The sequence below is a fragment of the Idiotropiscis lumnitzeri genome, chromosome 3 (assembly GCF_059441095.1).
Source record: "Idiotropiscis lumnitzeri isolate Australia: NSW breed Sydney's pygmy pipehorse chromosome 3, RoL_Ilum_1.0, whole genome shotgun sequence".
Taxonomy (NCBI): Eukaryota; Metazoa; Chordata; class Actinopteri; order Syngnathiformes; family Syngnathidae; genus Idiotropiscis; species Idiotropiscis lumnitzeri.
In genome coordinates this window covers 13,502,133-13,518,131 of record NC_142393.1, presented here as the reverse complement: position 1 = coordinate 13,518,131, position 15,999 = coordinate 13,502,133, and the positions used below count along the sequence as shown (strand labels likewise).

The 15,999-nt window shown below is 39.9% G+C and overlaps 1 protein-coding gene across 1 annotated transcript in view; it reads right to left on the bottom strand.

The window, feature by feature from the left end:
* LOC148340014 (piezo-type mechanosensitive ion channel component 2) overlaps window positions 1–15,999 on the bottom strand; it is a 32,999-nt gene that overhangs the window by 5,704 nt on the left and 11,296 nt on the right. Inside the window, 33 exon segments of the mRNA XM_088291669.1 lie at window positions 645–792; window positions 930–1,088; window positions 1,155–1,369; window positions 1,548–1,695; window positions 2,393–2,519; window positions 2,826–3,021; window positions 3,628–3,816; window positions 4,506–4,764; window positions 4,853–5,140; window positions 5,263–5,421; window positions 6,700–6,899; window positions 6,974–7,140; window positions 7,218–7,292; window positions 7,446–7,566; window positions 7,659–7,768; window positions 7,931–8,014; window positions 8,112–8,200; window positions 8,531–8,620; window positions 9,294–9,453; window positions 9,831–9,927; window positions 10,406–10,649; window positions 10,838–11,003; window positions 11,647–11,748; window positions 11,930–12,134; window positions 12,211–12,411; window positions 12,527–12,691; window positions 13,352–13,528; window positions 13,605–13,780; window positions 14,264–14,379; window positions 14,587–14,619; window positions 15,369–15,410; window positions 15,624–15,788; window positions 15,851–15,999. Of these exon segments, the coding sequence (XP_088147795.1) occupies window positions 645–792; window positions 930–1,088; window positions 1,155–1,369; window positions 1,548–1,695; window positions 2,393–2,519; window positions 2,826–3,021; window positions 3,628–3,816; window positions 4,506–4,764; window positions 4,853–5,140; window positions 5,263–5,421; window positions 6,700–6,899; window positions 6,974–7,140; window positions 7,218–7,292; window positions 7,446–7,566; window positions 7,659–7,768; window positions 7,931–8,014; window positions 8,112–8,200; window positions 8,531–8,620; window positions 9,294–9,453; window positions 9,831–9,927; window positions 10,406–10,649; window positions 10,838–11,003; window positions 11,647–11,748; window positions 11,930–12,134; window positions 12,211–12,411; window positions 12,527–12,691; window positions 13,352–13,528; window positions 13,605–13,780; window positions 14,264–14,379; window positions 14,587–14,619; window positions 15,369–15,410; window positions 15,624–15,788; window positions 15,851–15,999 (5,022 nt within the window).

Genomic DNA, 15,999 nt, shown 5'->3' with positions numbered 1-15,999 from the left:
CACGCCAGGTGGATGAACCCGGCGCCCGTCTGCTGGCTGAGAGGAGCCCGAAAGGTAATTTAGCATGTGAGCTGGCTGCCGGATCATTTTTTCTTTCGCAGGGATCGCTTTTACACATTCAGCGGACACGCCCACAGACTTTAAGAGCAGACATAACGGTATGATTTTGATTTGAATTTTTGCAACTTGTTCAAAATTGACTGGGTTGTCAACAACATGCTTGTCTCTGGTATGCCGAATTTTTAGAGCAGGCGTGGGCAAACTACGGCCCGGGGGCCACTTGCGGCCCATTAAAGGTTTTAATCCGGCCCGCTGAACTTGAAAAAAATTAAATAAATGAACCTTCTTCATGTTTTATTTTCTAAATACAGTGTTTTTTTAAATACATATAAATTGTTATAATGCTTTTGTTCACTTTCGTTTAAAATTAAATGCATTTTTTTTTTCTCCGATGAGTTGAGGTAACCAAAACACTCCATCCATCTGCTCCTGGTCCAGCCCCTCTGTCAAATTTTAGAACCCATTGTGGCCCGCCAATCAAAAAGTTTGCCCACCCTTGTTTTAGAGGTACTTGAAATTATTCTTCGCTTCATGAAGTGTTTAATGGACAAGCGCAAACTACTGCAAATTCTTTATGAAGTTACTTTATCCGACTCCCTCCAGCACTTGAGGATGAATATATTGGCATAGATGTCTTCCACACAGATCCAGCTGGACAAGGACAGAGTGGTATCGGTCCAGACCCAGTCCATCACAGCCCTTAACTCCGTTAGGAAGGGGACCAAGCGAAATCTGAACAAGGCGGGAGAAAAAGAAAATACAATATAATGTATGTATAATCTTATGAGGTGTTTTTTTTTTTTTTTTTTTTTTACAAACTACCGGAACTAATTAAAAGTTGTAGTTAAAAAAAGACACCACATGTGTACCCTTGGAAGAGGAAGAGATTGAGGTAGTTGAAGTTCTTGGTGAGGAAGTTACCCAGGATGCGATTCGGGTAGCCACACTTGATCTGGTACGCAGATAGCCCAAAATAAATACACTTCACAAAGTACCACAGCTGGGCCACGGGGTTACGGTTGAACCTCCTGTGTGCAGAAAACACGGATATCAGCCAATGGTCATTATTTCAAAAGAATGAATTAACAATTTACCTCTCGGTGACGCCGGGTAGGATAAAAAACATCCAGAAATGTATGCCGAACACCAACACCACTTGGAAAACACACTTTCCCAGCAGAGACTTCTTCAGGTAGAGCGCCCGGTCCACGATCATTGTACCGAACTGGATGAGCAACATGACCAGGAAGGCTTCAGGGACTTGGTCCTCAGACAGGGACTCGGTGATGTCGGCCGCCGCAGAGTATTTCTACACATACGGACTAACATCAGTGATCGACAAGAATGCCATGGAGTTCTACACCACGAAAAACGACAACCACAGAACATTTACAAACTGTATATACTGTGTTCATCGGTGTAACTAAAAGGCATGTTGCAAGGGGACAACATAAATATCACATATTATAATGAATTCAGTTTCTTACCCCAAAGGCCCAGTATCCATATATGGTCACGATGAAGTTGACGACATCGATGAGAAACATGAGAGCGTAGACGTCACACACAGGACTATAGTCTGGGTGGATGATGTCATAGAAGAACTGCCTGATGGGTAAGTAGATGTGAAGGGCACTGGAACAAATCAAAACAAAAAATACATGAAATAAAGTGCAACATACAAAAAATAAAGTTGAGCAAAAGTTTCAAAGTGTTTGACTTTTTTGGGGGGAAAAATACAGATCTCTTCTAAATAATTGGGACATCATAGATTTATTGTTTTTTTTTATCTGTTTTATCGGCAAACGGGTTTTTAAGTGACACCCATTTTTGTTTCGGTACATGGTCACATTTTGTGTGTTTATAATGCGCAAACAATTTCTTTACGTTATGCAACTTTCAGACTTATTATAGCAGGGCAAATTTCTGTGCTCAAGGTCCACATTTGAATGTAAATGGGCCAGGTTATTTCTTGATGAGAGAAACAAAAATAAAAAATTTAGATGATTCTGTTTGATGTATAATACAATTTTAATGATAAAAAACAATTCTCATTTGATATTATTTAGAAGTAATTAAATTACAATTCTTTGTGTTGAATAAAATAAAATAAAATATGTAAATGTTTTTTTTTTTAAATAAAATGTGTTCATCTTAAAATTTTTATTATTTGTATTTACACTCAACATTTTTGTAAATAGAATCCAGACGATTTCCAGTGCGACATTTCTCTTAATCTCCTGGCCCGACAATCTGAGCATCAAGTCCTGGAAGAAAACAATTGAACATCCAACAAACAAAAGCTAAAAGCATTATTTTTTTTTCAACTCACACTTCAATGACAGTGGTTTTAATCTGCAGCATCCTCTCTCTAATCAGTTGCCTGATCCTCTGTCTCCTGGTCAGTGGCGCCTTTTCCCGAAGCCGTCTCTTTTTCCTGTTCTCCCTCTTGGGCTTGCCTGTTTGAAAAGAAAAAATAAAGAACAAAATAAGAAGTCATTCAGTAGCAGAGCAGACCTACAGAGAGGCCAGACAACCCTAATTTGCATCAACAACTTTTTAGAAGCCTACAACACACCGTATAGAGTAGATGAATGCAGTCGCTAAACAGTTAAAACCGAATGTACCGGACTTGTCTTTTAATAATGAGCAACTCATTTTTATTCAATTAAGAGCATGGAAAAATGAGTTGTTTCTCTCATTCCGCCGCAGAAATTACTGTCAAAAGGCCCACAGTTTTGGAGCAATAGAATTTGAGTGTTCACCATCAAATTCTGCAGAATTTCCTTTCTTCAGCTTCCGAAAGATGGAGGTGGTGGACGACTGGAAAGGGAGGAACTTGAGTCGGCGTGCTTGTTTCTCCTTTTCCCCTCCTGTAATTTTTTTCTTGTCCACCTTCTTCTTGAGCTTCTTGAAGAAATCGGGCATCTCCACTTCCTTGTTGTCCCACAGTCCGTGGCACTGTGCAGTCATGGACACAAGTACAAGTAGATTTTGTTTGTGATGATACGGTTACCTTGAAAAAGTAACTCGCTGAGAGTTTTGTTTTGTAAGTAACTTAGTTGCTTTAGCAATTACTTGATTTTAAAAGTAAGTTAGATTACTAATACTGGTTTTTCCAATACCTTTCTAGAAGTGCATTTTTAACATTAATGTTGAAGGATGAAGCAATTATTAAAAAAAGAAATAAAGACTGCATTTTTGACTTGAAATAAATAAATGTTTTTATATGAAAAATGTGTTTTTAATAACTACTTGATTTCATGCTTTTATAAAAACAAGTCTTTCCAGACATATCTATAATCTAAAAAAAGGCAGTCTTTTATTTTTTTGCCTCAGCTGTAAATATGGCAATGGTGAAATTTAACATTTATAATATACATTGTTGTTAAATATAACAAAATCATCAACTTCCTGCATTAAGTCACAGCTCTGCTTCACAGAACCCCAAAAAAATAATGTGAAAATAAAAGTGTAACCCGCATGGTGTTCTTGCGCAATATAAACCTGCAAGTTGAAAAAGCACATCCATGTATTCCATAAAAAAAAGGTATTAACAATTTTAACCTTGAGAATGGAGCGGTGGAAGAATAGAGCCAGCAGTTGAATGAGGTCAAATAGAACGTAGCCATCCTTCTTCTCCACCCCGATGATGTTGGGAAGGGCAAAAGGACGTTCAGCATTGATGCCTCGGTAGGCTGAGGTGGTCCACGGGAAAAACCCAAACTGGAAGAAGTACTTCACCACCACGTTCATCTGAAAGAAACAAGGGAAGATCAAAGCATTTGGGGGGCTCCATCTGACAAAATAAAATGTCATTAACTCAGAGAAAGAAAAAAAAAAAAAGGGATCTTTGACGGCTTTGGCCGTCAATGGTAGTGAATGAGTTAATTTAAGTGGGATATTTCAAAGATTAAAAATGATAAATATAACATAATAACATTCTTATGCCTATACCAGTCGACTTCCGCCGAGGAGCGGTTTACTGCCGGGTCACAGCCAGCCAATCACAGAGCACATAAATGCCCATTCACTCATGTTGTATCACAAGCGTTCACAACCAAATTTACGTTTCAAAGCAACATTCAAAATTCAAGACTTTTTAAGCTTTTAACGCCACTTGAAAAATGTCATTTCACACCAACGTCATGTCACAATGTTCCGAATTGCCGAAGTTGCAACATCACGCAAATGACTTGCATGTGCTCAGCCCCCCCAAATAAAATCATCTCATTTCAAGTTGGGCATGGTTCGCGAGTGGCAATGCAAGATGGACGTTGGTGGCTTCACTACTTGCTACACCGAGTAAGTGGTATTTGTAGTTCATTATAGACAAAGTATAAGTCCATGAGTACAACACAACATGGATAGATTTAAAATGGGAACAAAGAGAAAAAAAATCATCCAGTCTGGAGTTGGCCAGGGTACTGTTGTTAAGACAGTACCTCAGTGTAGATGATCGCAGTCATCCAGAAGCGTTTGGTTGGCCGGGGCACAGACAGCATCGCCCACATGAAGATGAGGATGGGCAGGATGAGGGAGAGGAGCGACGCCGACACAATATGGTTGAGGATGATGACAAAGTAGCACAACATCTCCGACTTGGACACCATGGTGTTGTAGAGAGCAAAGATGAGCTTCAGTGGCCTTGGAAGTGTCAGGAAAAACTTGTCGGACTCAGAGATCTCATCATTGTCAAACATTCTGTGGGATGGGTGGAAGGGAGGTGAGAACATGAACAACTTCAAACAGCAGCGTTTGCTTCTGATTGGTTGTTCTTGTGTTGACTGACTTGTTGAGCAGCAGCTCGCTGGCAGTGAGGTTTCGTGTTTCCTCACTTAATGGTCTTGGAGAACACGAGCCGTCTTTACTTATTTCTGAGATTTCATCCCTGAAGCCAGGCGAAGTGCATTGCGGGTACTCGACTTCCTCAATTGGCTGGGATTCATCATCTGGCTCCGCCCCTTCTACTCCCTCATCTTGTTGTTGCCCCATTTCATCAGATTTTTCTTGTTCACACCACTTTTCATCTTCATCTTCCTCTACATCCGATACTTTTTCAACGGGGTTTGCCTCACAACTGCGGAGAGAAAACAAGGACAGAAATGGTATCTCCTCTTTTTGTATTTCAGACAGTTGTGGAATCCTGTAAAAATATTAAACAGGACCTCCTTGGAAGAATATCGTAATAAAATACTTCACCTGAGTGAGAGCTCATCCGCTTCGCAAGAGGTCCAGTCGACATTGGCAGATTTCAGGAGTCTCTTTCTGAGATGGTTGGCAGCTTCCGCGACTGGAGGTTCGTCAAGCTCCTCCTGGGTTGGCTGACGGGAGCCCAGCATGGTTTCCTCCGTCATACAGCTGGCGGGCCACAATGAGAGAGGACAATTTAAGTAAAACATCATACAAAAAAAAAGTGGTCGAGGAGGAGCGGAACAAATATTTAAGTAGTCTTTAACGAACCAAAACATCTCCAAGGAAACATATACAGTACATTAGACAGTAACATTTACCGAAATCTTTAATTGTAAAGATTTTTAGTCAATAACGTTTTCCTGTTTTTAACAGACTTAATTTATCGTACGTGTTTTGAAGACAATTTAGTGTCATCAGTGAACCTGATTAAAATGTTTTTCCAGACAATGACAGTTTAGAGCAGGCGTGGGCAAACTACGGCCCGGGGGCCACATGCGGCCCCTTAAACGTTTTAATCCGGCCCGCCAAACTTGAAAACAATTGAATGAATAAACCTAGTTAATGTTTTATTTTCTAAATACTCTGGTGTGTCAAGCACAGATATTTTGTTGTAATGCTTTTGTTCAATTTTTATTTAAAATTAAATGTACTTTTTTTACTAAAACAGTCCATCCATCTGCTCCTGGTCCGACCCCTCTGTCAAATTTTAGAAATCATTGTGGCCCATCAATCAAAAATTTTGCCCACCCCTGGTTAAGATCGTGAGTAAATAAATAAATAAATAAACACAAACATTCAATATTAAAATACAGATTGGAGTCCCTTGGCAGATACTTCCCCCCCATTTAACCCCGGCAGAGTAACCTTTGGCATTATTCCACTGAGGGGATAATTTTCCGCATTCTCTGCTGTTCTAATTGCTATCAGAAATACTGGCCTGTATTTACAACCTAAATTTTAAGATTTGTTCCATGCATTTTTTTTACATTTATAATTGACATTTTCTGGCATTTAATTTGGCTGCGCTGCATCTACTATTTTTTGTTTTTGTCCAATCAGATTTCAGGCTCTCTTAGCTACAATGTCTATGTTCTACCTTCAGAATCTAGAGTGCTGCCTAATGTAACTTAAACAATAATAGCAATGGGACTGTTTCCCATAACCAATCACATTTTAATTTCGCCTCACAATGATGTCAGCATTTTTCCATCTCCGGGCGCAACTAGCAAAAACACTTCCTTAGCAATCTGCACGCATTAATATAATTTCTGTTGAATATGATTTTTTGCATTTTAAACAGTTTTTAATAAATGAGCAAACTTTTTAAAAGTCATCTGTTTAGATATTTTCAGTCATTCTTATGTTTGATGGTATTTTGTGATCAAATGTATTTTATTTTATTTTGTACACGCACCGATTCTTCAACGGAGGTAGTGAGTGTACCTTGAGACGCTGCTCGCCCAGGACATCTTGGAGGCCTGGCTCTTGAGTTTGACGTAGGTACGGCGGGAGGTGGGCAGAGCAGCTGGTGGTGAGGAAGGCGGCAGCGTGTCTTCTGGGTCGCCATGTGAGCATAACGTGTTCTGACGGGACAACCAGCTCTCATAATATCGCTTCACGCTCTGCTGGCTCACCTCTCTGCCCTGCAGAGCCAACGAGAAAAACACAAAGAGCGTTTTGTTATGTGTTGTACATGTGACACCTTGCGTCCGCTCACCTTCTTTTGCTGCTGGCTAAGCAAAGCTCTCTCAAAGAGAAGCACTTTGGAAATGTCCAGGTTATCTTTGCAGAATGAGTTGAGACCCTGCGTTAGGTCATCAAGAAGCGACTGCAGGAACGCAAAGCCGAATTTCAAAGTGCTGATGAGGCGTTGTAAAATGTTTTCTGTAATGAAAGAAAGATACTTACTTCCAATATAGATAAATAGAAACAAAACAGTCAGGTGATGGATATCTTATTACCTTTATCTTCTTCACCTTCCTCCTTCGTTGTGCTTTCGTCAAGTTCATCCTCACTTGAGTCGACTCGATCAACACCTAAAGGAAAGGATTTTCCACATTTTACCATATTCAAATTGGAATAATATTAAACATCATGAAAGTTAAAAGTTTTGACTTTTGAGGGATATAATTGACTTGAAATTTCTTCCAACAATACTTTTTAGTGCTAATAACCAGTTAATTCCTTACTCTGCTGTGCCTGCAGCTCTCTCTTTGCTCTCTTCTTCTCCTCTTTCTTCATTCGCCTCTTCTCTCGGCTCAGGTCCTTCAAAGCTGTTTTGGAGCTGGTGATCCAGGCGTTGTATGCCAGCTAAGAATACGACAGACATACAACACACAACTGTTGAAGAACGTTTGACTTTGTCTTTCGTCTTATTCTGTTGTCTTCTGGCTTCACCCAACCTGAAAAGCAGATTTCTTCTTTGGGGGTTCCTCTTCTTTCTTCTCTGGATCTTCCTCTTCCTCCTCTTCACTGTCACTCTCAAACAGGTGGTAGCCACAATTGTTTTCCACTGTGTGTCACAAGGACAATATCTAAAGCAGCATCCCTCCACTACCTTCAATCTACTCTTAGCTCCCAATTTTCTATATTGCCAGTTATTCCCACTCAAACTTGAATCAGCAAGACATTAAATCTCTACTCTTCATTGTTCTTGTGTCTGTTCATCATGTACCTCCAGGTCGTGAGACCCAAGGCTTCCACCATTTTCCTGCATCCCTCTTTGCTTTTTCTTCCTCTTCTTGATCACTCCGTGCATCTGTATTCATAATTGCATCATTCATTTCAGTCGTTGACAAGAAGCATATGAGCCAAATATATGTCAGAAAACAATTGCATTCATGATTGAGCGGTACCGAGTCTCTCTGGTTTCTGATCAACTGGAAGCCCAGCCTTGTCTGCCGGCATCGGCCGACTCCTTTGTTTGGATTTAATCTTCTCCATCCTACAGAAAGATGCGGAACGTTTACAAGTGCTTTCTAACATTTATTACGTATTTATACAAAAGTAATGGGACACCTCGCCAGTCCAGATAAAGGAAGGATTTGTGATCAAACCTCAGAAGCATACACATACAGTTGATTAAAACGTATTTGTCGAGGAAGAATAACGATTTAGTAATGTAGGGTTTTAGTCCATTCCAGCATCAATTCATTAATTGGCTAGAAGTATGTCCCAATCAATTTAGTCAATTGCTGTATTCGGAAAAATGAGAGGATGAAGGAAGCAGATTCACAAATATATTTGGCTATTTGCATTCGACTGTGTCTCTTACTGTTTCTTCAGTGTCTCCACAGATTTCTTCTCCATCTCAAGCCGGGCTGCAACTTGCTTTTTGACCTTGGCCTCAAACAGCTCAGCACCCCTAAGAGGTCAAGATACATTTTGGAAAAAGAAAAGAAATGGTTGCAAATAAATAAATAAATGCAAATAAAAATCTATGCTGGTATGTCAAAAAAACACAAACAAGTCTTTTTCAATTAATAAATCCAGGAAAGAAAATCATTGCTATTGTATTCCAACATTTAATATTCATGACCATCCAACCATTCAATTTTTCTACCAGGGTCTATATCAGGCGTGGGCAAACTACGGCCCGGGGGTCACATGTGGCCCGCTAAACATTTTAATCCGGCCGGCTGAACTTGAAAAAAATTAAATGAATAAACCCTGTTAATGTTTTATTTTCAAAGACATATATATTGTTGTCATACTTTTGCTCACTTAAAATTAAATGTATTTTTTTTCTTTGATGAGGTGAGGTTACCAACACCCTATGTAAAAATTTAGAACCCATTGTGGCCCGTCAATCAAAAAGTTTGCCACCCCCTGCTCTATATCATGGTCGTGAGGCAATGTAGCCCATTCAAGCTGACAAAAAGGCGAACTTCACCCTGTAGTTGAGCCAATCATGAGTGACCATTTGCCAGAAGGTTTGCTAATGTCGCTTTCAGGAAGCGCATACCAATTCAAATATCTTGTTTGCGTTCCAAACATTCTTGGTCTATTATGACACATCTGATTCTCATTTGACAGACCTGGAGGCCAATATCTTGGCCGACTTGAGGTCGGCCACCACATAGAGGAAGTAGTAGCTAAGGAAGACCCTCCTCTGTGCTAAAAGGACGGTGAAGCAGATTGCATCCCACACGATGCCGGCCTCGCCCTCGGGAAGCTCACAATCATCATCCGGCTCAGCTGAAAAACACAAAAATAATAGTCTTGTGATTATATCATCCAGTTATTATAGATCAATTCGTTCATTTTTTTTATAACACTTGTTGGGGTTCTATGTGAGCTGGAGCTTATCCCAAATAACATGCATGACTCTGGGCACATAAGTCGCCAGACAATAGCACGGCATATTCAGTAGCTGGTATTTCTATTCAACAGAATTTAGAGTCTTCAATTAACCTACCATGTATTATTGCAGAGATAATGAATTGAAGTCTGTTTGGTAGTCGTTGTTTTCCTTCACATGGGTTAACGGTTTTAAATTCAAGAATATTTTCAAAAATGAGGTCCAGTAAAATTATTCAGAGACAAGATCAATCAGTGGCAAGAGTGACACTCACGGACATCGTAGCCTTTTATGGTGCAGAACATGCTGAAGGCCTGAATTAACCAGCAGCCGTTCTTCAACAGGCTGCCCAAGTAGGCACAGGAGCCGAGCTGAAGCGAGAAATTAAAGAAACCATGAGAAATTAGATCCAGAAATGCAACAACGTGAATACAAATATTGAAAAATACCTCAATTTCAATCAAGGTTAAACTTGATTGAAATTGAGTTGTTTTTGCAATTTTGCAAAAAACATTAAAAAAAATAAAAAAATAAAATAAAATAAAATTGCAAAAACGTGTCAAAAAATTTTTTATATGTTTTTGCAGTTGTACCAAAATGTTATCCATCCATTATTAATCTTATCAAGACATTTTGGACAACAGTATGCTTCCGACTTTGTGGGACAGTTAGACGAAACCCTTTTGTCCCTTTCCAGTGGAGAAATAAGGTCCAGTTGTCTTTTCACTTCCAGTATTTGGTGAAATGACCCGATGCCCAAATAATTATGACCATTCACTCTAACACCTCTCAAATAATGATTTATTTTTACTGCATGTGCTATTTTTTACGTAACAGACGTGGACTCACAGAGAGGAGGTTCTTCATGGCGATCACAAAGCAGGTGTAGCCGATGAGCCAGTCCCACAATCGCAGGATGTATTTGACGGGCTGCATCAGCACACTACTTCCAAACAACATGAAGTAGAAGCAGGCCACCAGGTAGCCCATACAGAAGATGTTGATGCGAGTGGTGCCCGTGATGAAGATGAGGCACAGCACCAGCCAAAAGAAATAACTGAACACGAATACCTTTACCATGTCGAGGTAAGACCTGTGGACGGAGAACAATTTTGTTTTTTTGTTTTGTCTAACCGGTTTGCTCAATCAGCAGTGTGCACTCTGACACAAATGAGATGTAACTACTGTGATGAGATCACACCACATGTTGTCATTGGAGGGGGTATTATAATAATAATGATAATAATAAAATAATGAGAATTAATCGTAGTTATTCCAGACCTGCAGTGAAGGAAGTTGTCCACAGGAATGAACTGGTTGCAGGAGCTGGGGTCGAGACTGCGGCTGATCTCCACATTGTCTCCAGCCAGCAGTCGCACCGCTGCCCGGTTCTCCTCCTCAAACACCTGCCACTGCAGGGACGAGCACAGCAGCAACAGATGGTCGTCTGCATGGAGGAACCAGAGAGAGTGAGACAAATTTATTTGATACACAACAACCACTTCTACTCATTTTTAAATGTTAAGTTTTGTTGTGATTTTGTTTTCAAGAGTTAATTAAAGGGGAAATCAGCACCCACAACAAGAACATGCTCTATGCAGTCCTTCAAGTCAAAACTGACCAATCATGGCTCAGCGTCAGAAAACAGATGAGCATAGATTGGTCGTTACCTGAGACCTGAGCGATTGTGATGTCATTTTCAATCGTCATAAAGTGACAAAATGGCCGGCCTCTGAGATGGCTAAAAACTGATGGATTTTGTTGCTTAACTCATATTGCACGAGCACAATATTCATCAGAACGCCATGTTTAGACTAGTGAAGGCAAATAGAAAATATTATTGCAAATATTTTTGGATGTTTACCTCCTCTTTAAGAACAGAAGGCTGTGTAGTATACCTTCATGCAAACCCAAAATGAACATTTTTCTAACCCTGTTTAGCACAAAGATAAAATGTCTTCATGAACATTTGTTTAACTATCTAGTGTTTAGGTTTCTTTGTCTCGCTCTCTCTTTCCCTCACTCTTTGCATGTGGTGGACACAAAAACTATTTTCGCTGAAAACTTTGTGGAGCCGTCCATATACTCACAGAATATAAATAAGGGATTGGGACTCATGGCAAAATCAGGCATGTAAAACCATTTGATGACATTTGAGGTCAAAGGTTGAACCGCAGTCCTCCAGGGGTAATCTACAATGGAACACAAGCGAAAAAAATCATAAATGATCATTTTTCCATGTTCGATAGAGCGCCACACCTGAACTGGAGCCTATCTCATCTGACTTCAGATGAACAAACAACAATTCCCACTTACATATCAATGAATTTTTTTAAATAAAATAAACATGTTTCTTTCAGAATGAAGCCATACCAACACACAGAGCAGGAGGGATGCCGATGCAGAGTAAGTACTGCAGAATTATGAGTCCCGCTGTGAAGCAGCAGTATTTAGGCCACACCTCCCCGATCGCCTTCCTACGGCGCCGCGACACAACCGCCATCAAAGCGCCGGAGTGAAGCAAGGCGTAGAAATCCATCCTCTGACCAATCACATTAACCGCCACAATCAAACTCATCTAAAAGAGTACAGTATGAAGATGTTAAGAAACCACCAGAAAGGGACAGATGCTCGTCACTGCACTGAAGCCTCACCTCAAGGCCAAATTTGTAGAAGAAGAAGTTGACAAAGTACTTCATACAAGGCCGGATGCCGTGGTCCAGGTGCTGCCTGGTGATCCCATGGAAGAGGATGCTGAAGGGGGGCGGCTTCAGGTTGTTATGAAGACGGAAATAGAGCTGGTGCCGATGGACAGTCGCTTCAAACGCCAGCAGACCCAACACCATCAGATGATTCTACCACACACACACACGATATGGACAAAAGTATTGGGACACGTACTGTCGGTTGACACTGAGAAAGAAAAGGAATTTATGTTAATGTTATCTCTCGTGAAACATGTAATCATACCCTGAGGCAAGGAAGGATTCGTCCTTCACACTTGAGAAGGGCACCACACCAGAAGACGGGATCCACAGGCTCCATGTAGAGGATGGACCTCTTCAGCAGCTCCATCGTGTTCCCCCTCATTTCCATTCCAACATCCAGGCTGGAGGAGTTGGGTGAGACGATATTCTGGGACAAAAACATTGGTAAATTGGAAAAGTTAGGTCATTTGTTATTTCTGTAAAAAAGTGGCAGGAAATCCAGTCTAAAGGTGACTGATCTTTTTTGTAACACTTTGAGCGCATATAGTGCTTATTCACTTACTTTGAGTTTATTGAATTATTTCCTTTCTTTTTAGTAAAGCGTTTCACTAGGAAAATGTTGTCCTATTTCACTCATCTCTTAACATTATTCTCCATGTTTTTAATAACTATTTTTATTTTTAATATGAATTTATTTCGAATAAATGCATTTTATTTTATTTTATTTTTTATTTAGAGCTTTTTGCCTGGAAAGAGTTTTGGTCATTTAAAATGTATTTACTTATTGTAGTTTACTTTAATGTTTTTAACTACTTTAGATTTTTTTTTTTTTACTTACTGCTATTTTTTTCTTATTTTAATAAAGCCAGAAATGCATCTAACTAATTTACTTATTTTTACTTGATCGTTTCAGAAAAAGCTTTTCGCCCTGGGTTGAATTAACTTCATGTATGAATAATGTTCTACCATATGAGTACAATAAATAAAGCTTGATTTGATTTAATCACTTTTATGTCTCAACCATTTAAAGCAGCAACCCAATATGTGAAATACGATGACATCATCCATAATCAGCAGAGGTACTCACTGCCGTGCAGTTGGAGGAGTAGTCAAGGGGTTTGATGACCTTCAGCTGGTAAAACATTTTGCACACCACCATGACGCAGGCCCACACGGCGGACACGCTGGATGCTGTGGGCCGTAACCGTTGAAATGGGATCGCAAAGACCCACAGAACCAGGAAGAGCAAGTTCATGAAAGAAACCTGCCAAGATGACCAATAGAAACAATTCACAACCATAAAACATTCACGGCTGCTTATGCCAGTTTCTGTACTCCACCTCTTTCAAGGACACCCAGATGATGCCAGAAGAAACTACTTTGGACCCATGGAGCTCCATTATCCTCCAACTCAGCTCCTGAAATTTCTGGAGGCCTAACACAGCCTGAATGAGCAGCAGGCTCGCTCGGTTTACGATCACAACCCACTTGTCCTCACAAACGCTGGCCATGGTGTCTAGAAGGAAGAGAAAAGTCTGGCAGTGTAGCTGATGAAGGAGTTGTAATTATTGAAAGAACACCGGCTATAAATAGAACTGACAACAAAACAATATAGGACAGGCTCAGGAAAGCATTTATTTTCATATTGACACATCTGACAATTTTCCATACATAAATCAATCAATCAATCAATTAATAATTACCTTTATCTTTTCATACATGAAAATGTAATTTAAAGCGCTTCCCATTTATTTAAATCACACCTCCCAATCTGATTTATGATAAAAGCATTTGTTCTGTTTCAGGAAAGCACAGCTACAAACACAGAACCAGCAACCGGCCAATCACAGGGCAAACCATCTATAGACAGGTAGCTATTTGGACTCGGTGTAACGAACCAAAGGAGCTGTAATAATTTTTTATTAATCTTTATCTGTGATTCTGTGACTTTGTATTAATTTTGCAAAAGAAGCACACAGAGGCCAACAAACGGTGATACCTTCTCCCTTGGTCTCCTCCTGCCCCTCCTCGCCACCTCCTTCTGAGCTCATCTGCAGTTCGATGCTATCCAAAGTCTCTTGACTTTTCCCACTACTTATGTTCTCCTTCAGAAGTCTATAAGAAAAGAAATCCCAATTTCAATCCCTTCAAATTTGTAAAATTTGGAGAGTCCCTACGATTTTTTTAAGAAAAATACTGGTATGCCTTCAAAGTTGCACATAAGCTTTCACAAGACATCAGCATATTGTGTAAACTGAGAAACAAGGCTTTTACTCTCTTTTTCTGTTTGGCATTTCTCAGTTTCAGGTTTCAAATGCTTACCTTTTCCGAACCTTTTCAATTTTCTCTTTAATACTGGAAACAGAGACAGAGAGAGTGAGAGAGAAAAAGATGAAAGAGAGCGATTGCAACCACTGCTGTCGCATCTTCCATCCATCCATGATCGAACAGCTGTTTTGTCTTCTCCATAGAAATTAAATAGTCAAAGCAGTTTGGATTGTTTTCAGTAGTCCGCCATTCATCAGAATCAACAAAGTAATAGTAGGGGTCAGTCATCTTTCAAAAAAATATTTAAAAAAAAAATGTAAACTTGTTTTGGTTTATTTATTGGCTAATATTAATAGCTCTATACCAGGGGTGGGCAAATTGTTTGATTGGCGGGACACAATGGGTTGTAAAATTTGACAGAGGGGCCGGACCAGGAGCAGATGGATGGAGTGTTTTGTTAACCTCCCCTCATCGGAAAAAAAAACCATTTAATTTGAAATGAAAGTGAACTAAAGCATAACAACAAAATACATGTCTCTGACACACCACAGTATTTAGAAAATAAAACATTAACAAGGTTTATTTATTTATTTTTTTTCCAAGTTTGGTGGGTCCGATTAAAAGGTTTAACGGGCCGCATGTGGCCCCCGGGCCGCAGATTGCCCAGTCCTGCTCTATACTGTACACAGTTATTATACATTTGAACTTTGAAGCACATTTTTATATTGTTTTGTTTTGACTTTTCTGCTTTCTTTTTTAACATGGTAATGTCCCTGGTGCAAAATCAATTTCACGTCACTTGAGCTGAAAACATGCAAGGAGGGATGATGACTTACATGTCAGAAATCATGTAGACGGAACTTCTGAGTTCTTCTTCTCTAAGTGAAGAATGGATGAAGAAAATAAACCGTCATTTAATTGATGCTTTTTCTTTTTTTAAACTTACTTACTATGAATGTAAAAAAATGTTGGGTAAAAAAAAAAAAACACTCCCACAACCATTGTTCATCTGCACAGTTTTAGTGTTCAAGATCTTTGGCTCAAATTCTGTCCATACACAACCGTAATTCACAATTTTCCTTCCCTCTCACCTGGGGACTTGCCTGACGGGAACATTGTCGATATCACTGAGGGTCAGGAAGTCGGAGTTGAAGTAATGCAGCTGGAGAATACAAGCCAATAGGAAGACCGCAGGAAGTAGAATACGGGCAAAAAGCTCCACCGTGTCATAGCGTTCCAAACCCAGATCTCGAAGTCTAATCAAGGAAACAAGGTGAAACTCAAACTCAACATTTGTGTGTCATAAATCGCTACTCACCCATCCTCGGACATGCCCATGATCTGTCGGAAGAGTGCGGACACACTTCGGAACTGATACATGTAGATGGCGATTAATACCAGCATGGAGTAGCCGACCACCACCGCCCAGAACATCTTCAGATATCGACGCCACAAGTCAAAACGAAC